General features: G+C 38.7%; 1 protein-coding gene across 3 annotated transcripts in view; it reads left to right on the forward strand.

The window, feature by feature from the left end:
* The window catches only part of EDEM3 (ER degradation enhancing alpha-mannosidase like protein 3), a 39,672-nt gene extending 23,248 nt beyond the window's left edge, over window positions 1-16,424 (forward strand). For 2 of the 3 annotated variants that reach the window (XM_089515853.1, XM_089515855.1), the window contains 8 exons: window positions 1,456-1,621; window positions 1,867-2,021; window positions 3,052-3,205; window positions 4,137-4,331; window positions 6,025-6,190; window positions 7,505-7,690; window positions 9,789-9,836; window positions 12,837-16,424. In XM_089515853.1, coding sequence (XP_089371979.1) covers window positions 1,456-1,621; window positions 1,867-2,021; window positions 3,052-3,205; window positions 4,137-4,331; window positions 6,025-6,190; window positions 7,505-7,690; window positions 9,789-9,836; window positions 12,837-13,213 — 1,447 coding nt within the window. In that variant the 3' untranslated portion in view covers window positions 13,214-16,424. The remainder of the gene's footprint in view (window positions 1-1,455; window positions 1,622-1,866; window positions 2,022-3,051; window positions 3,206-4,136; window positions 4,332-6,024; window positions 6,191-7,504; window positions 7,691-9,788; window positions 9,837-12,836) is intronic. The other variant, XM_089515854.1, reaches the window with a different exon arrangement.
* Window positions 16,425-21,119: the final 4,695 nt, after the last annotated feature.

Here is a 21,119-nt window from a genome sequence, read left to right on the forward strand (position 1 = left end):
AAATATGACTGGTTTTGCTTCTGGTCGTCCAGGATATTTTGTTTCTGGTTATCCAACAGATGTATGTTATAATGCTTCTTCTAAACTTAACTGTTTAACAACTCAACTTTATTAATTGAAATTAGAAAATCGAAATCAAAAACCATAAACAGCACTAAAATAAAAGCAAGGGTTCAAATGACAAATATACAGTAGAAAGTGGTAGATCTGGAAAACAAAGATTTGGATCCAAACAACCTTAAATGGAAAGCAGAGTCAATCATAGTGCTTTTCTATGAACTCTTGTGCAAGCTAGTAAAGACTTCTTGCATTACACCTTGTACAGTGCTCTAACAGTTGGGAGCTTTAGGAGCGTCTTTAAGATATTTCTTCTCACCCAAGCTTTCCCAACTTAGTTTTTGCTGAGTATGTTGAAGATTACTCCTTTAGACCGATACAGTCCTCCCTCCACATTCACGGCCTTGATATAAGTGGTTTCAATTATTCGCAAAGTCAAGGCTCTTCCTGCTCTTCCCTACCCAATTGCTCCCTTTGCTCCCCAGGGAGTGATCAGGCAGGGAAAGGGCCTCGGTGGGTGGCAGGAGCTGGAAGAAGGGAGCACTCCTTTCCCCAAATCCCTGCTGCCCTGGAAAGGCTTGAGGGATGCTTTCCAGGGTGGAGGAAAGGAGCGCTCCTATTCCCCCACCTCTCCTACCCTGGAAATGGCTGCCGTAGGGGGGGGGGGAATTCACAGTTTTTCCACATTTGCAGGGGTCTTGATCCCCTAACCCCTGCGAATGTGGAGAGAGGACTGTATTTGTGTCAAATTGGATACTTTACTACTATTATGTTTATTTTATTGTACATGTTTTTGTATTATACTCTGCTTTGGTAAATAGTTTTGTTGACAGTATATTAATTTATTTAATAACATGAATAAATAAGATGCCAGTGTTGTAATTGCTACAGTACGACAAATATGCTGAATAAGGAAGCTAGAAGTTGCAGCATAGGTTATAAATGGCATTAGATTATAAAAACAGTTTGGGTGAATGATTTCGGGTTTCTCTTGTCATACAGCACTCTTGAGCTAGATCAGAAACAGCTTTCCTCTAGTGCAGGGGTGGCCAAATTATCCACCCCCGCCCAAAATATGATGGGCAGGAAGGCTTCAGAGACAGCCTTGGGGGTCACATGTGGTAAGTGGACCATAGTTTGTCCATTTCTGTACCAGTGGAAGACTATCTGTAAGTTTCTTAGAAGCCCCTAATAAAGCAGCAACATCCCACCACCATACAGAAGAAGAGCTAGGACCTTTGTTGTCTAAGGAGGAGGGTGGTCAGTTCTGAGTAAGTCACCTTTTATATATCATTCTTGTACCTATTGCTAGCATAGAAAACATACACTTTCTTTGGAAAAAATAATGCAATAACGTCTTTTCTGTTGATGTTAAGAATAATTCTATTTTCTTTCCAGGATGGATTCTTTCTTCTTAGCTGAAATGTTCAAATATTTATATCTGCTCTTTACTGATAAGGATGACCTGACTTTTGATATAGAAGACTATATATTTACTACAGAGGCTCACTTACTACCTCTCTGGCTGTCTACTACAAACCAAACAGCACCTAGGAAAAATATTGTGAGTGTTGCTATTAAATTTCAGCTAATGTAATTGTAGACCAGGATTTATCTGCCATAGCAAAGTTTGTTTTACATTGTTTTACGCAATTTGCTATGGGTTTTTACAGGACTTCTTGGTCAGTTACAAAGGGATTCTGTGTCTGTTCATATCCCCCTTTTTGTTGAAGCTATGGTTTATGATTATAAAACAGAGCTCTAAAGCTGGCTCTAGAGCAAATGTGTTCTTCCTCTTTTCTTTTATAGACAACAGAATACACAGAGCTGGATGATAGTAACTTTGACTGGACATGTCCCAACACACAAATCCTATTTCCAAATGATCCTATGTATGCACAGAGTATCAGGGAGCCTCTGAAAAATGTGGTGGACAAGAGTTGCCCCAGGGGAGTTTCCAGAGCGTAAGATTGGTTTATACTTACTGTACTCTACAGTTTCTTTGGGTTTGTTTTTAAAATTGCCTATAGCAAATGGCTTTGATTGAACTGTGTGTGTGTGTGTTTGTGTAGTTTTAAGGTAGATCAGATTTCATTGTCATCTTATTTTAACCTTGTAGAAATGCTTCCTTCGGTATAAGTTTCCTTGCACAAGGTTATTACACAAAAGAGCTTAATGGTGGTAAAATAGAAAAGACAAGGCAAAGTGGAAATAAACCTCTAATGTAAAGATGTTGCTGTGTATACTGGAAAAGCTTGTCTGTTGGTCACTTCTGTTGTGTTTCAGTAGGATGCTCACTTGCTACATGTGCAGCATACCAGCATGTTGCCTACCTGGGCCATGGATTCTTGTTGTACTAATGCTGTATGTCCAGATGGAAGTATTCAGTTTGATTGTGAAATCTGTCATGTAGCTTAGAGGATAACTGCATATGGGCAACCATTATCACACCCAAGCAGAGAGAAAAGATTGCTTTGGAAGTCTACCTAACCAGATATTTTCTTTCAAAAACTGTGAGAGAAGGGTGGATGGGTGCATAATAGAGTGTACAAACAAGAGAATGTACAAGCAAGCAAAAAGTAAAGGTTCAGAGTGAATGGTTCAGAGTGGAGGGAGTGAGTGGAATGTAGGAGGGTGGTGGTGGTTTTTAACAAGAGAGAATCAGAATGATATGAGAAGGAGTGAATATGGTGACAAAGCAAGGGAAGAATATATTTTTAAAGCTCTTGTTTATATACTACAACAACAGAGCACAGTAGTGTGAAAGCAAGGTTTTAAAGATCTAGGAAATAAGAAGAAAAATTATCTGGGGAAAAAGAAGAGTGCATTTTCCAGCCTGCTAGCTTCCAATGACTTCCCCTCAGTTTATTGGCCACTGATGGAAATGCATGCTATATACATTCATTGTAATTGCATTCATGTACACCTTAGGTATATTGCTCTGATACTAAGTTCTGTTCTTAAAATTTAGCTAGACCTTATTTTCTGTCACAGGGAGGAGAGTTTGGGCAATGGACTGAAGCCTCCACTGAGAGCCAGGGATTTCATGGCCAGTAATCCTGAGCACTTAGAGATACTGAAGAAAATGGGAGTCAGCTTGATTCATCTCAAAGATGGAAGAGTCCAGTTGGTGCAACATGCTATCCAAGTAAGTTTTTTCCTTAGCCTGGTCCACATCTTGACCCAGCTTTAGTCTGGGACAGATAAAGAGATAGTATCTAGGCACTTCTAAATTATGGTGTATGAAAAAGTGTTTTTTGCAAATGTTTTCCCTGAATTTCTGTGAAGCATTGGGACAATATAATTGTCTTCCTGTTTGATTCTTTTTATATATTGATCATTTTGAGTATATGCCTTTATCATGTGGGATGCAAATACCAAAAAATGACTACACTTGAAATAACATTGTTCTTTAGAACACACATCTAGATAAACAGATATAACAGATACCTGATATATCTCACACTAGCAGTTTAACTTTGTTTGCTGAAGTATAACTGTAGGAGGATGTTCAGCTCCACTCACTCACTCTCTGCACTACTTAGCAATACTATTTCAAGTTAAGAAGAATCTGATTCAGTATAACTAACATAATATTTTAATGATACTTTTTGTATTTATGACTGATTGACAAGCAAGACATTTTACTAAGTAGGAATATGATTATTTCTGTTCCTCTGAATTCTGTACTAGGGTTTGTCAGTACTTGTCTCTTTAGAAGAATAACTAGAAATTCATATCCTATATTTAGCCCATTTAACATGAACAGCCCAGACAACTATAGATAAACATAAGTGTGTATATGGTATGTAAAATTTCCCATAAAGTATATTTTCTGCAAATTTTTCACATCTCTGGTTAATATCTTTCATTGATGAGTAAAATTGTTAAGATAGCCATTCCTCGCTATTAATTCTAAAATACTGTCAGACACAACTGGCAATTTTAAACTTCAGGGCCATTAATGATCAAGCTTTCTTGAGAAAGTCTGTCCTCTCTTTTTGTCCTCAAGGAGGAACTGAAAAAAACAAAGCTTTTGGATTGATGTAGGAACTTACTTGTTTGCCTATTTTCCTTAGGCTGCAAGTTCTCTTGATGCTGAAGATGGTTTACGATTCATGCAAGAAATGATTGAGTTATCCAGTCAACAACAAAAAGAGCAGCAACTACCTCCACGTGCAGTTCAAATTGTTTCCCATCCATTTTTTGGCAGGGTAGTTTTGACAGCTGGGCCTGCACAGTTTGGAATGGACCTGTCCAAACACAAATCAGGGGTGCGTACTGTCATTGGAGCAAAAATACTATGTCTGTTAAACTGTGAACAAGGGTGCTTACTGGAGAAATCACTCATATACCAGGTTTTGTATATCTGAAGCAGTTTTCCTGCAGACTTCCAAAAGTTAAGAAAGCATCTGAACCTGAAAAACAGTTGGTTAATTTGGAAGAAAAAAGCTCAAAAATATTAAGTGGGATAGTGAATTACTTTCACAACAGTGGTTACTATGGACTTTATCACAAGGGGAAAAGCGAGGGTTTAAACTAACATTATCCCGTGAAAATCCACGGTGGTGAAGTTAAAGAGGACTTATCCCAGCAATAAACAAGTAAGAACTAGCAATAAATCATTCACGGGGGAATCCTGTGAATGATTTGTTGCTGTTTATTACCTGTTTATTGCCGGGATAAGTCCTCTTTAATCGGGATGCATGTGAAAATCTTCACTGTGATCCACTATTTTCATGGCATAATGTTAGTTTAAACCCCCATTTCCTCCCCCTATTTCCCCCCATATGATAAAGTCCTATGAAAAGGGCACAGAAGGAGAGAGTATGTGTACTTTATTTAAAATATGTGTTCTGGATTCCCTGTTGCTCATCCAGCAGCCCAAGGCCAAGGTTACCATTTTTAATCTATAACCAGATATTTTTATATCTATAACCAGATAATTTATAATAAGCACATTTCTGATTATCATGAAATATTAAAAAATATGACCCTCACAATCACACACATTTTCCTGCATAACATACTACCTAGCAGCCTTTTTTATTGTTTCCTAGTTATGTAGATAGGCTGCAGTAAGTATAGGAGGAATACTAAACAGCTGGAAAGCTGATGAGAAGGAAAAATGTCATGAGTTTAGGACAACCTTCCCAGTTCGTGTCTCTTCATATGCGATGGACTACATCTCAGCAGGGCCAGTGCTTAAGGATGATAAAACCAACAGTCTAAAACATTTGGAAGAACTCAGATGTGGAAGTAAAAGGTGGAGCTAGTAAAAGGATCTGTCAGAGGGGGCCACAGCCCAGAAAATGTTTATGCTTACAGTTCATTAATCTTAAAGGTGTTCTGTTCTGTTTGCTGCAAGAGACATACATGACTAAACTTCTGGACTTGTTAGGATAAATTGTGCTAATGCAGACAGATAGTCTGGATGTTACTGAATTTGTGTGTATTGCAGTTTTATTCAGTAGGAACATGGGCATAAGTTAAGTTTTTTAAAAAAAATTATAAAAGTTTTTTAAAACTAAAAATAAAAACTTTTTATTTTATTTTAAAGCCAGCCTGTAGTGTAGGTTGCTGGAAAATAGTAGCCTAAACCAAATGGTTAATCCCAATAAATGTTATTGATTTTGTGGATCTAGTTGAGTTAGAAGTAACAACTGAATTTAGGTCAGGTTTCATAAAATCAATTAACTTCAAAATGACGCTAGATTTGTGTTGCTACTTTTTATAATTAGTAAGAGCAAGGACAAATAATAAAAGTATCAAGACTAAAGCTAATGGCTGCAGTTCTGTGTAGTGTGCTGGAGTTCATGGATTTAACCAGGTTTAAGTGCAGGGCACTCAGTGGAGGGCAGGACTTTGTTAGGTATATTTCCTATCATGTTGCTCAGATTTTTCACTGGAGAGAGTACAGACTTTCTACAGGCGTGATAGTCTGCTAAAACTCATTTTCTTCAACAGACAAGAGGATTTGTTGCAGTCAGTAAACCATATAATGGATGCTCTGAGATCACCAATCCTGAAACCCTGAAGGAGAAAATTGCATTAATGCAAAGAGGGCAGTGCATGTTTGCTGAAAAGGCACGCAATATCCAAAAAGCAGGTGCCATAGGTGGCATTGTTATTGGTAAGCAAAGCAAGTTACATAAAGACACTAATGTTAATTGTGTGGTTTTTCAATTAAGGTATGGATGGATTGTTCACTCAATTAGCTTTAAACTGAATGGTTTAGTCTATATTATACATTTCCCTGCAGAAGTATTTACACACACACACTCCTTTGACTTTTCCACACTTGGTTTAGTCTATATTATACATTTCCCTGCAGAAGTATTTACACACACACACACCTTTGACTTTTCCACACTTTTTTGTGTTACAATCTGGAATTGAAAAGGATTTAATTGACATTAATTGACTTTGTATACACCAAAAATGCAACACTGTGAAGATGCAAAATAATTTTTATTGTGATATATCAGTTGACCCAGCACGGTATATTGACCTGAATGTTGGACTAAGACTCCAGGAGACCAAGGTTCAGATCCCTACTCAGCCATGGAAACCACTAGGCAACCTTGAACAAATCATGCTTTCTCAGTCTCTGAGGAAGGTAATGATGGATGAATAAATATTGCCAAGAAAACCCTAGGGTTGGCATAAGTTAGAGTCCACTTGAAGGAGCATAAAAGAAGCAACAATGAAAGTAAACAAAAGCAAACTGGCATTTGTGGGTTCCATTACAAAAGCGAACTGGCACCCCAAAGGGGTGAATCCTTGGTTGTAGGACCTTTGGACGGAACAGCCGAGGGTGCTGCCAGATTTGTACATCTGCATTCTGAAATTTCTGTCCATTCCTAGTTGTGGAATTCCCTTCCACAGAGGCTTGGTTGACCCTTCTTTGCTTTCTTTCAGCCAGCAGGGGAAGGTCTTTTTATTTAGGCTGGCCTTTGAATTTTAACATACTGTGCATAGTTCGTATACATGGACACAGCTTCATGATGAGGATAAAAGGAAGTAGAAAGTCTACCTGCTACTTAATAGAATGTATTAAAAATGAGTTGCACCATTCACCTAGTGAAGGGAGGCAAGCATGGAGAGGTTTGAAACAACAACAACAAGAACAAAAGACGTGCTCTTCAGGAAGAGAGAGCGCATTCTTTCCCTGTAACATTTTCCCCCTGTAACAAGGTCAAATAACTATTCTGATCCTACTATGTGTTGCCTATGCAGCTGCCATGTCTCAGCAGGCAGACTAAAATTTTAAATAAATGCCAAATTTGTGCTGTGACAGGCTTATTTGATATGTACAGTGCCATAGAATGTTACTATCTTCCACTTCCTCTGCATACAAGAAATATTATATGGTCACTGATAATTCAGAAGGTTAAACTGATGCATTAATGTTAATACATTTTATTCTAACTATCTGTTCAACCAGATGATAATGAAGGAAGTAGCAGTGACACAGCTCCCCTCTTCCAAATGGCTGGAGATGGCAAGAATACCGATGACATCACTATCCCCATGCTGTTTCTGTTTAATAAGGAAGGCAGCATTATTCTTGATGCCATCCAGGAATATGAAGCAGTAGAAGTGTTGCTTTCTGATAAAGCAAAAGACAGAGGTAAGGGCAAAACAGTGTAACAGGTGGAAGATGGTTGCTGCCCAATGAGTTGACAGATTAAATTTCAGCAGTTTGGGGTGTGTCCTGAAAAGATTTTTCAAATCATGGTGATTTAAAGGTGATATTTGAATTGCTTTAAGTAAACCATTTTCACCCATGGCAAGAAAACAAGTAATCCAGATCCACTGAATGGCTTTTCTCAGTAAGCTGGCATAGAAATACACCTTTTGGCCAAACACATAAAACTCCTTTACTTCTGCCAGCAAGCAAGCAGAGAGTCTTCCATTTACTATAGTGTCTTCATTTGAACCGAGTAACTGTGATTGTGTGTGTGTGTGTGTGTGTGTAAGCTACCTACCATCCAAATGCATCTACAAGGATGCACAATTCCCACCCTGACCCAGATAAACGATGCTGGAGATAAAAGGAGACTAAACATAGATATGTTCTGATCTAGCCCCCAAATTCTGTTGTTTTAGAAAGAAATCTTTGATCACATCAACACTGTATTTACTTTAAAACTGCCCCTTTAGTCACCTGCAGAACAATCCTCTCCATATTTGCTTGAAATTTAATCCAGCTGTGTTCAAGAGGACGTATTGCCATTGAATTGTGTGCAGAATTAGTGTTAATTTTAACATATACTTCCTTGTACTTTCTGAAGAAAAACAGTCTTGATAGTGAAAACATCCTTAAATTCTGTTGCAAAATACAAAGCTTAAGTCCTTACATGGAATAAATTGGTTGGCCTTAAGTTACTTTTAAAAATTTAATTGGAATTTTTAACTTAAACCAGATTTCAAACTTTTCTTAAATAAGTACAAGAGAGATCATTTTGAACACCAAGCCTACATATGAATATGTTAACAATGGCTTATGACTTTTATTTTTTAAAAAAGCTTATATTAGAAAGCTCAAAATAAATAACAAGCAAGACCTCTTTTATCTTTGGTTAGAAAACTATTGCTTTGACATGCAGGTTAGAAAACTGGTATTTTTTTCTGTCACCTTTAAAAAATAATTTGGGGGCCTGTCAAGGAGTAAGTTAGGTTTTTTTTATGTTGTTAGTAATATAATATAGGGATGTGGTGGCTTAGTGGTTAAGAGGCAAAGTCTGACGATCAGAAGGTTGGCAGTTCAAGGCCTGAGTGCTGCATGATGGGATGAGCTCCTGTCACTTGTCCCAACTTCTGCCAACCTAGCAGTTTGAAAGCATGCAAATGCAAGTAGATAAACAAGGTACCACTTTGGTGGGAAGGTCACAGCGTTCGGTGCAGTCATGCTAGCCATATGACCACTAGAGTAGTCTTTGGACAACGCTGGCTCTTTGGCTTACTAACGGAGATGAGCATCACTCCCTACAGTTGGTTACAACTAGACTTTCATGTCAAGGGATTACCTTTATCTTTACTTTAGTAACATGATTTTTTCCAAAATCATGTGCACAGTCATTCATTCTTGGGGAAATTGCAGTGGTTTCTTGTTACCCATACACTGGGCGATCCACTCCTCAAGAAATAACTGAGGCTTGGGCATTTGTGCTCAGGGATCCTTTCAGTCTATTTGTACACTCTGGTTCCATTTCTTCTTTGTGGAACCCATGGCCTGAATGCAATGCTGTGCTGTCACTTGGGCACCAATGCAACCCTTCCCCTCTCCAAGTCTTTGGAGCTGCCTGAAAGTGGGCTCTGGAGTGAGGGAATTCCCAATCCCTTGGAGATTGATTGTGGTGAACACAGGGAGCTGCCCTGAATAACCCTCCTCCAGTTTCCATTGGATTCTGCTGCTGTTAGTGGATGCCCAGTACTAGTCCTTTGGAACTGAATACAATATTATTTGAAAAACCATTTGACAATTTGCAGAAAATAAAAAGTGAGGAAGGAAATCACTGTGTGCCAGAATTCTTCCTTCTGCTCCTGAAACACCAATATTCAGACAGCAAATTTCTGAATCCTCTGTCACATTTCGCAATATTGTTAGCGTGATTCCCTTAAGTAGCTACTATATTAATGAATTACCATTATACTTTCATGTGTTTGTGGATTTAAAATGCATATGTGCTTTTTCCCTTCTTCCTCTGCTACCCTTGGAATATCAGCAACTATATTTAAAGATAAAATGATTCCAAACTACATTATTGATAGCAGTAAGTATCAGACATATCTGTAGACTTTTGCTGAGAGTTCTTTAAAAACTTAATCCTTGGATGTGTTTTATCTGGTAAAAATTAACTACAATTTCTTAAGTCTATTTGAGGTAGTATATCTGAAGAAGCCAGGTTGTGGTTGATCAATAGGTCTCCAAGGTCTAGTAATTCTCAAGTGTGCTTATTGAATCTTGGCGTCCCTCATTGAGAAGCGCAATTATGTCTGAAGAGCTTCTCAAGAAACCTTGTTTGACATGATCCATCTTCCCTCACTAGACTCAGTTAACATACAGGGGTTACACTCAGTTTGAATGGTAGGAGTAGCTAAATTCTTACAGGCCGTGTTCTCTACAGTGCTCAGAATTTAACTGTGAGAAGCTCCCAAAAGTACTGGCCTAAACTTAATAGAAGATCGTATTTTGTTCTCAACAAATTCTACTTCGTAGATATTTTTCAAGATTCTGATTATCTAGGTTTTGGTCAGATACAGGTACTCAGATCAAGCAAAAAATTAGGTCCAAGTCATGTTTAGATTGACTTACTATCTGATAGTTCACTTATTAATTGATCTTAGCGATTGTTTAATTTTTGGGTTCCTTTGAAATGTTTCTCAGAAAATACAGTCCCAAACACTGAAGGGCTAAAATGCCACATCACCTCAGAGTAGGGTAAATATCCACTTGTAGGGATACACTACATCAGTTTTACACAACCCCCATACTGAATTGCAGCAATGTACATCACTGAATGGGACCATACACAACATAGCTGTTTGCACAAGTCCACTTCCAATGCTGCCACCGGAATGTATGGCACGTTATTACAACACAAATAGCAAATTATTGAATTATTACAGTTCACAGTGATATTGTAAATTATGCTTTTAATTACTAACAGTAGTTTGTGATTCAGAAATCCTACCTGAATGGCTGAAAAGAGCTCTTTTGTGCTTTTGTGGATGTTGACTCTGCCTTTGAATCCATAGATAGGAGGCATCTGTGACACAGGTTAGTTGCCATAGACATTGATAGAAGGCATTTGCAATTAATACACATACTTCACTCCAGTTCTTCACATAGAGTCAGACTTGAGGCAAACAAGAAAGTATCAGAAAGTGTAACAATAAATAGAGGTGTATGACAGGCCTGATTTATACGGGCCTTCGTGGCGCCCCCCCTTACGTGCTAGGGGTTGACCGAGGATGCACCGTCCATATTGGCCTCACCCCTAGCACTTGACGGGGGCGTCAAAATGGCGGCGCCCTGTACACACGGGTGCCACTATTTTGATGTGACAGACGCCTAGCATCCACACATCCCAGCGCCTTTGTGACGCCGCAAGTGTGCCATTGGTGCATTGCAGCGTCACAAAGGCGCCGCAAGAAGAACCCGCTGCAGCTCCCTCGCGGAGCAAACCAGGGCAGCGGGAGACCACTCTTTTTGGGTGGTCTGTATCCTGCCACGGGAGTGCATTTTGCCTCTCCCCCACTTTAATTTTTATGTCAACAGTGTCATACAAGAAATGTAGGGTTTAGAATTTTTTGCCAGCTTCAGTATTAGATGTACTGCCAAACTGAAACCCTGCACTCCATATAGTCATTGCTGCATTTTTCCAAGTTCCAGTTTTGGAAAAGTACTCAAAGAAGATAGTTTCTCAGCTCTTGCATGGTGCAGAAGTTTGAGGAGCCTCTAAAGGCCTTTTCTGTGGAGGTTTTACAGAACTCTTGTATGAGTTTCCCATTAGTTGTGTCTCAAAGTATTCCTGCTTCCCTCCTGAGGACTGGAACAAGACTGCTGCCTTTAGAAATGTACATCCATGGTGCTCTTCTCTGACACTGCCTGAATTTGGCTTGCTTAAATGAGTCTTGTTTGCCCAAAATACATTTTTAGAACAACTCCAAACTATTACAAACCTCCTGGTTAAATTCTTCTAAAACTGTTTTGAACATCCATTGAATGTGCTCTCAATCTTCTCTTCCATCCAAATTTAAACACTGTGTTTGTTCATATCTTCAATCACACAAATGTGCTGATTTTTATTGTATCCTTTATATAAACTTACATTTGGTTTACAGCCACGCTTCACACTTCACTGTAGCCCTCTCAAGAAAATAATTTATAGCTCAATGACTCCAGTGCCTTTTTGCATGAGAAGTTTAATAATATCCTGTCACATCAAAGATTTTGTATCTGTAAATTTGGTGGAGTCGAGGATATCTCCCACTGTTTATTAAGAAAGCCAATGTACAAGTCTTCTAGGGAAAAATTCCCTGCCTTTGCCCTTTGTTCTTTAGCAAACAGATCCCCCTGGAACAGAATAGAATACTACCAAGAGGCAGCGGTATTTCTGCTGCTATGCAGGTTGCTAAATTTCCTTTGGCTGCTGGAAAACAAAGAGGAAAGCACATATAAAAAATTAGCAGGGTAAATAGAACTACAGTTGTCCCGATTTGGGGGGATCTGTTGCAGAAAAACTGCAAATATTGGAGCCTCGTTGTTTTTAATGGCTGTGCATGGCCCCACACTTGCACACCATTTTGTCCCTCCTGGCTGCCCATCCACAGAAATTCAAAACCGCAAATGGGAAATCAGTGAATCCAGAGGGACAACTGTATGTCTTGCCTTTTAAAGCTTTTTGCACCTATGTTTTAAGCTGGCAGGGGACTCGGTATTTTTTTTGGCAGCAGAAGGGAGAGTTTTATTATAAATTTTAATTTTAGTTATTTAGTAATTTAATCTCTTATTAGGAGTGGTTGTTGTTTGACAAATGAAATCAAACAAAGTTAATTTTTAGTCTGCTTTCTATATGTTAATGTACAAAATTATGGTGGCCTCTGGCTATAAACCATGTTTACATGACATGACAGTATTACTTGAGAAAAGCTAAGAAAGGGGTTTACGCTCCAGAGTCATGTTATAGTTCAAAGTGGAAAGAAATACCAGGAGCTTTGGAAATAATGCTTTTCTTTTGTCACTCCATTGTTCTTCCTCCTTCCCACAGATTTAGAAATGGAAAGCATGGATCAGAAGTCATCGGACAATGACTCTCATAATCAGAGGTCAGAAGAAATCTCAACAGATTTGAACTTGAACCCTCATGACCCTGAAGGAGAAAGTGGCTTGAATTCACATACAGAGTTAGGTAGCAATAGTGTTTCACTTCCAAACCAGGATTCGTGTATTCCTAAAGTGCAGGAAGCTAATAGTGACAGTCATATGTCAGAACTGGATAATAATCCTGAAGAACAATCAAAGACTGAGACAGATTCCAATCCCAGTAATAGCTGGGATAATAAAGGTCAGTCTGTGGAATCAATATTGGCTGACTGGAATGAAGACATAGAAGCATTTGAAATGATGGAGAAGGATGAACTATAATTTCAAATAATGTGCACACGGGACTACAAAATGGTGAATTTCATGGAGGATAGTAAGGCCCTAATATCTGAAAATTAAACAGAATTGTTCAGTATTGTGACAACTAGCCAGGTTTATCAGCAAAACCCAGCATGTGTTGTAATTTGTTTTTGTTTGTTTTCCCTGTTTTTAAAAATGGGAAAGTGCAATTCACCCATTTGCAGGGTTCCTTTGCATGGTTCCGTAATGCAGGAAGTTCATTCAGGGAAGGATTTGAATTCTTCCTGTGTTCCAGATTGCTGTGGGTTAGCTTGCCTTAGCCTTAGGAGGCAGAGAATGAATGCAGTGGGATTAATGCACCACTGAGTCTGTATGGCTGGTTGGGGCATGTTTTCTTGGCACATGTTGAAGGCCCCAGGCCAGCTGTTGCATCAATGCTGTTTCAAGGGTCAATACTTGTATCCCAGAAGCCTTTATGGAGACATGATAGAAGGTACTTCAAGCTGTTGTGCCTTTATGATGAGGGCAGAACAACAGGTGAACTGTGATATGTCCAGTGCCACTTAATAATAGAAAGTGTGCTGTACCTCCTTATCACTTCTTCCATTTATTACTTTGAAGAATGACCAAGAAAAGTTGGATTTCTCCCTCTTACATTCCTAGTTCAAATCGAGATAGTTTATAAACCAAAGGCAATGTATTCTCTAAAAAGATAATTTTGAAACTTGAGTCTAGGCCATGGGGCTGGGGGAGAACCTCTTTTTACACTCCCATTAATTTGATTTTGAAAATTCATCATTAAGTAGTAAACTAAAAAAACTAAGCCAAAACTAGCATACTAGCATCCTTGACAATTTATGGAAAAGGTACTACAGTAATCAATATAGGGATGGAACTTGTTTTGCTTTGCGTTTGTATAAAAGCCTTAGATCGGTACCATCTCTATTGCTGTACACAAAATTTCTTGTTTTCCCTTTGGACAAAAAGGCCAGTCGCTTTAGCTAAAGATAATGTTCCTAGTGTAGTGTGAAGTCAAGGAAAGACTGGTATCACATGTAGATTCTTTCTAAATTGTAGTAGGAGTACTAGTTACGTATGAGAGCAATCATGTTTTATAATGTCTTAAATTTACAATGAGGATCCTTTTAAAAAACTCAAATGTAGTGGAAAAGCAGATAATACAGTTGTGTCTAACGCAAGGCTGCCAGACTTTATTTATATTCCCTCTTAAATTACTCGCATTTTTGATATTTTTTGTTTCTGATGATTGTTTGCATTTAGGAAATGGCTTTTACACAGCAGCATTGTATGCTTTGCTTAGTTCAGCCACTTTATGTACAACTGATTTTGAGGGGAGGATTAGCAGGATGTCTCTGACAGTGTGTAGTAGAAAGAAGGGGCGCTTATATAGTGCAGGAATATTTGGGGATGGGTCACTGCATCCCTCTAAAGGACCCTTTTTCCCCCAGGCTTTTGTAAAATGGCAGCAACCCTCCAATGTAGCACTTTACTTTCCCCATAGAAGTGAATGATAACCATTGACTGTATCTGGCACAAAAGTGAAGTAGGATATATAGGATGATATGTAGGATCCACCAAACCTGCTCTCTCTGTTGTATCCCTGTTGAAGCAGTAGCTGAGGTGTGGAGCAATGGTCAGGTTGCTCCTTTCTTCATGCACTCCTGATTGTTTCTTGGTCCTATTGTATGGCACAAATGAGTTTAAACGTGTGAAAATGTACAGACATCAGTATCTTCCTAAGACCATGCTAGTCAGGTGGAAAGCCTGTTGTGCAAAAACTGAGCAGAAAACTAGTGGTGATGAATCTTAGCAGACAAATAAGTGTCCTTTCAACTTTTTTCACTTTTATTTTATTTGCACATACTATAAATCTTACAGCCAGGGCTCTCAACTCTTTGTGGAGGTACCTTGATTGAATTATGTTTAGTCTTAAGGCTCAGTTTGTAGAGGATGCAATATTCCTTCAGGGAATTTGGATAAGGGTTTCTCTAAAGTGTCCTTTAGTAGCTTAGGCCCGGTGTAGAGGAGAATGTGTGTTTCCATGGCCCACAAAAGAGCTCCAGCAGTTTGGGGCCAAGCATACAAAATGCACTAAATTTACATTAGTCTTGTAAAAAAAGAAAGAAAGGCAAATCAGTTCTGCATGTCGAGTCCTAGTGCCACTAAAGCTTTTTTATATATTAACTGTGATGTAACCTAATTTAACAACTTGTTATTTTCTTTTGTCCTTGAGAAGAAATTGCTCATTTGGTGTTTTCTGGTAAAAGTGATTCTCTAGACATTATATCTTGAAAGGCATTTTTGGCAGGATTATACCGGCTTCATACAGCAACCACTAAATTTTCATTTCTTCCTACGAATAATTTATTAAGAGTTTGCACTACCTGCTACTACTTGTACATAGTCCATAAGATGGATTTTAGGTTGTCTGACACAAAGCATGTGCAAGTGGTTTTAGGTTTTTGTTATTGATTTCAGGGATTATCGAAAGACTCCCTTGCCATTAGAATGGAGCATCTGGAAGGTGGTAGTCTACCTCAGATATAGGTTGCCCTTTTTTATATCTTAGTTCTTCATCACAGCCATAATCTTGTTTCACAATAACGGAAGGTTTACATGTTATCAGATTTGGAAACTGCTTTTAGGAAAGAGGTTACTTAATTATGAATTGATATCTCCATATCACAACAGGAGCCCTTTTTGGACAAGCATGTATCTGTTAAGAGGAGTGTGTAAATCTTAAGCCCTCACACCCTCCACCCCTGAGCAGAAAGTAATCCAGGTGCTGGCACAATATTGGGTTCATCTTGGATCAAGGGCCTGCTTGTCTTGTACACCTCTTTCAACATGGTTTACTGAGAGCAGATGCATAGAGATCCAGGGATGATAATACCCTACAGCCAGGACAGTAGAGGGGACATTCTATGAATGCATAGCATACATCCAGATTTTTAAAGACTTTTTACCAGCCCAATTTACAGCCATATATTTTCTTATGATGTAATTTATGAAAAGTCTAAAGGGGTGCTGTTAACACTACTGTTGTTGGGTTTTATTGTCTGGTGATTTTAAGTGTGTATAGTATTCCTAAGGGCAACTGTGTACTGTGATGTAAAAGTCTGAGCTCAAAATGTACATAATCTTTGTATATAAAATTGTGTACTTGATTATAATTACTGATTGTAAAGATTTAATAAAACCTGTAAATATCCTGGTCAAAATAGAATGCCGGTTTGATCTGTAAACTGAGGATGGCAGAGGCGCTTGGGAGTTTGCTGGTCTATCGCTGAATCAGCTGTGTCCCCCTCCTCCAACTTCATTCACGCACATACACTTACCCAGTATCAAAGTATCAAACATATATGCTCCCTACAAGAGGTATGTGTCAGTTCTGTGTTTGTTTTGAAGATGCACCAAAGGGCATTGAGGATGCCTCCATCTCAATGCCCAGGAAAGCAGCGACCACAACATTGTGATTTTCCATTTACTTTATGTCTTGGTCTTCAATTTCTTCTTTTCTCTGCATTCTGCATCTCTTTGCCTAATTTATTATCTGATTCCCTGGTCTCCAAAGATAGGCTCCATTTTCTGGGTTCCATTTTCTACCTGATTCCTCTGTTTTCATAGCAATTAAAAATCATTTTCTCTCCTCACTTTCCCTCCTCTGTCTCGATGGTTTTGTGCAGGAAAAATGTTAGCAACTCGTCCACAAAACAGAATTTGCTGTCCTTGATAAACATTGGGATTGGTAAGACAGTCTTTGCCCTGCAGCCTGCCTCCCCTCAGAATCTGTTGGTGGCATGGACTCCTGAATAGCTAAACCATGGCATCCCATGTCTACTCAAAAGTAAGTCCTGTTGAATTCAGTTTGGTTTTTTTTCCGGTAAATGAGTATAGGATTGCTGCATCCAATTTGAATCAGCCCATTTCCCCAGATTATTTTTACAAAGGCCCTTTAAGGCATCTAAAGTACTCTGGTTTGCACACTTTAGCCTCTCTAGATTTTTGAGCCAAGAGTTGAACAAGAACTAGGGTGGTGATAGACTAAACTTGGGATTCCTGCTTCCTGCATGTAAAATGCTTGCTCTGGTACTGAATATTTTTTATAATTTATTGATTGAGAATGGAAAGATGGAGAGAATGCAGTGATTCAGTTGTACAATTTCCTGCATATGCTCCAAGGCATACAAAATATTAAGAACTCCCCATATGTGATTGATTTTCGCAACCAACTTATTGTTACACTTGGAGTAGATACATGTCCTTTAAATAAAAAATAATTCCTTACTCATTTTTAACATCACTTCGGATTAACCTTTTATGAAAAGGGCATTTGAAGGACAAGTGAACAATAGATGTTAGTAAGGGTTGGTGGAGGGAGATAGGTTTTGTCACCTTGCCATCTGTATCTATTTTCTCTCCTAAGTGAACAGGTTGTAAAATGAGGGGAGTCCAATCTGACAGTTTTTGGAACATGTTGGACTCCCACTCTTTCAAGGCAACAAGGATGGGGGTGGGAATAGTTTAGGGAAAGACAACTTTCAAATGACACGAAGAACATTTTTCAAAATGCCAATGACAACATGCCCTATGGCTTGGCACTGAAAACCTTCATGCCATTCTCTATAGCTCCCACAGTCTATTCTGAAAACAAACTTTTTCAAATACTGAATTATTAATAGTTCAGCAACCCAAACTATTTCTGTTATTGGTGTTAATGGCAGAAAATTAAATTTGCTATTGCTAACATTTAATGTCTTTGAGGTCTTTTAGCAAAGACAGCAATTACAGTTGTGTCACAGACATAAGAAAGTTATCTCTACAATAATGTGCCCATTCTTCTATTAACGCACACAACCATATATGTGTATAACGTATCTGCATCTTAATACTGTCTTATTGGCTGGATAAAAGAGAAAAAAGTTGAGTCCCAGTCCTGGGAAAAGAGTGGGATACAAATAAATATAATAAATAATATAATAAATTAATGATGTAGAAACCAAATGTAAAAAGTGCTGTAGTCCAGTCAATAACATTGTGTAGGCTTTGTTGCAATATAGAGTTTGTTTTCCTCATCAACCTCTACATGTTTCTGTGTTTCCAAAATTAAAGCTCCACAACACCCTCTTCAATCTCACCAGGTTGTCAGCTTCTTAAAATACCACCATTAGATCTCCAAATTATTTGGGAGCTGGTCTGAAATGTGTTGCAGCAGCAAAGGGCCTAGACATATGGTCAGTTTAAAACTAGTTATAGGGTAAAACTTAAAAGAGTCCGAAAGTAAAAGGAATGACATGTTTCTAAAGCTATTCAAATGTCGATAAGGCAGGGAGAGGAGTGGGCACGATTCCCTCGGCAAATAACCTTTCTGCAGTTTCTGCGAGGGTTCAACAGTGTACAAAAGGATCTTCTAGCACCTTTGAAACTAACTTGTGCAAAAGATGTAGCACAAGCTTTCAAGGACTTGGTCTACTTCCTCAGATATATCAGATGTGTAGCCCAAGTCTACAAAAGCTTATACTTCAATGTCTTTGCTTAGTTAGTCTCGAAGGTGCTACAAGCTCCCTTTGCATATTTATTTCCCAGACTAGAATGGCTGTGTCCCAGGGCTCATCAAAATGTTTTTGTTTACTGTTGCAAAGTTGACCTGACTGATTTATTTTACATATACATATTGTTAGTTTGTGGAAACGTGTTGAACTCCTTTTCCTTTTTGTGGTGCATGAACCTATCCTTGTTCTTTCTGTTATTTCTGCCTTTAAACTTTCTGAACTATGGCCAGGAACCCAGCTTTGTTAACTGAAGCATATCTCAGGTAACTGGTATCATTTTGGAGCTCCTTCTTCGGGAATCCCTGATGTCTCAGGTAAGGAATTCTGTTTAATATCTTGTGAAAAGGACACTGATTTGGTCACGCTCCTACGCCCAGCTGACCAATCAGAAGGCAGCTGAGGACCAGCCAATCACCTGTGGGCTGGAACGTTTGAAAATTCCGAACTGACAGTTGGGGAGTCAGTTGGGACTCAGGCAGTAGAAGGTTCAGTTGGGGGTTGGAATGTTGAGCAGTTAGGACCTGGAACCCAGAGAAGAAGGGTTTTCAGGGGTTAGAGAAAGATGGTTAGGGGTAGAGTCTGAATGGGAAAAGGCTCCCTACCATTATACTGCCAGGGCTCTAGAAAAGAGAGTGCCTGGAGTAGAATATCCTGCGGGATAGTGTTAGTTAGGGGAACTGCTAGGTCCAGAGAGGGACTGGATTAGGTTGATGAGTCTAGGGAAGAGAGGCTCAGAATAGCCAAACTCTAACAGGGGGTTGTGGTTATATTAGATCATAAGAGATATTGTTAGCCTTGGGGGCGGAAATAGGAAAACGAATTGTCTAAAAGGGATGCGAAAGTCCCAATACAGTAAAAGGGAAACTGGGGAAAAGAAGAATAAATATAACTAAGTAACCTGTGCCTGAACTAGAAGTTACATAATATCATTTAGTTCAAGAATAAAATGTCCAACTGTTCTGTTTAATAAAGTTTATATTTTGGTTTACATAAAAGCTTGTCAGTCATACATCTCAGCTCCACGCTACTATATAAAGAAAAGACCCTACCGCCAGCCCTTAAAAAGAGGGTAGTCATTACAAAATTGGTGGCAGCAATAAGGAAAGAAGGGTAACCGTTACATAATTGGTGGCAGCTGTGGGATAAGTAAAGCCCAAGCGCCTGCCATCTTTAAGTGGGGGTCCATTACATAATTGGTGGCAGTGGTGGGATCCGAAAAATCCAGTGGCTGAGAGTTTGAGGAGAAGTGAGCTGGAGGAAATTGGTGTATTGGGTTCTGAGTTCAAGTTACCAGAACCCCAAGATTTGAGTTGAACTTAAAAAAGTAAAAAGTTCAGCAGTTAGAATAAGGAGGTATAAGTCAGTGAGGGGAATCTCTGAGGTAATAGTCGAGGGTACTGTGTAAGAGATTACCTATAAACTGACTAGGTTGGATGAGTAATACCAGCCCCTGAGGTAATTTGCTGAGGTAAATTGTAGGGGACTGGAAGAAAAAGAAAGTTACAGTTGTTAAAGCACCTGGATTTGACAAATCAGGTGGCCAGAAGTGTGCTGAAGTTAAGGGGTCTGAGTGGGAAGACCAGATACCCAATAATACGTTTAAACTGAAAGGAACAAAAACCTACAGTTTAAAATCTAGGCGTTGGAATCAGAGGAGTGATCTCTGAGGTAAAATCGAAAAGGGTAATTGGTAGGAGATCACTTAAAGACTGACAACCCTAGAGAAGACTAGTCTCTGAGGTAAACAGATTGGTATTAGTAAGAGACTAGTAGGAAGAGAAAGAGCACACTTTGTGATTCCTGAGGTAAACATCTGTGGTGAAAGTAGGGAATCACTAGTTTGACTTTAAATCCAAGTGAATTCTGTAGACTCAATTGAGGCACAGTAAAAATAGAGTATTTCCTGAGGTAAAAGTCTGAGGTATTTGTAAGGAAATACTATTAACAAGGCCTCCTAAGAAAGTCAAACCTCCAGCAGGGATAGAAATGGAGGAAGAGGAAGTTAGAGAAGAAATGGTGGCTAGTGGTAACACGGCTGTTTCTAAACCTCAAGAAAGTTTAGAAATGTGGAAGATCAAACTTGAGATGGCCAAAATTGAGTGTAAAAGAGTTTTGAGAGAAAAGGAAATTGAAAGTGAAAAAGAAAGGGAAAAGGCCAAAATTGAAAGTGAAAACAAAAATATTTATAACAGAGAAATACATGATCTAAAAATGAAAAAAATGAAAACTGAGATGGTTCATGATAGAGAAATGCATGACATAAAGATGAAGACATGGGACTTAATGGATAGTTTAGAATCTAGAGTTACTTATATTTTAAAGAATAATATTAAGGGTTTCCCTCTTTATGATCC

Source organism: Sceloporus occidentalis, unplaced genomic scaffold, assembly GCF_023333645.1.
Source record: "Sceloporus occidentalis isolate IW3139 unplaced genomic scaffold, rSceOcc1.0.p SCAF_3, whole genome shotgun sequence".
Classification (NCBI taxonomy): Eukaryota; Metazoa; Chordata; class Lepidosauria; order Squamata; family Phrynosomatidae; genus Sceloporus; species Sceloporus occidentalis.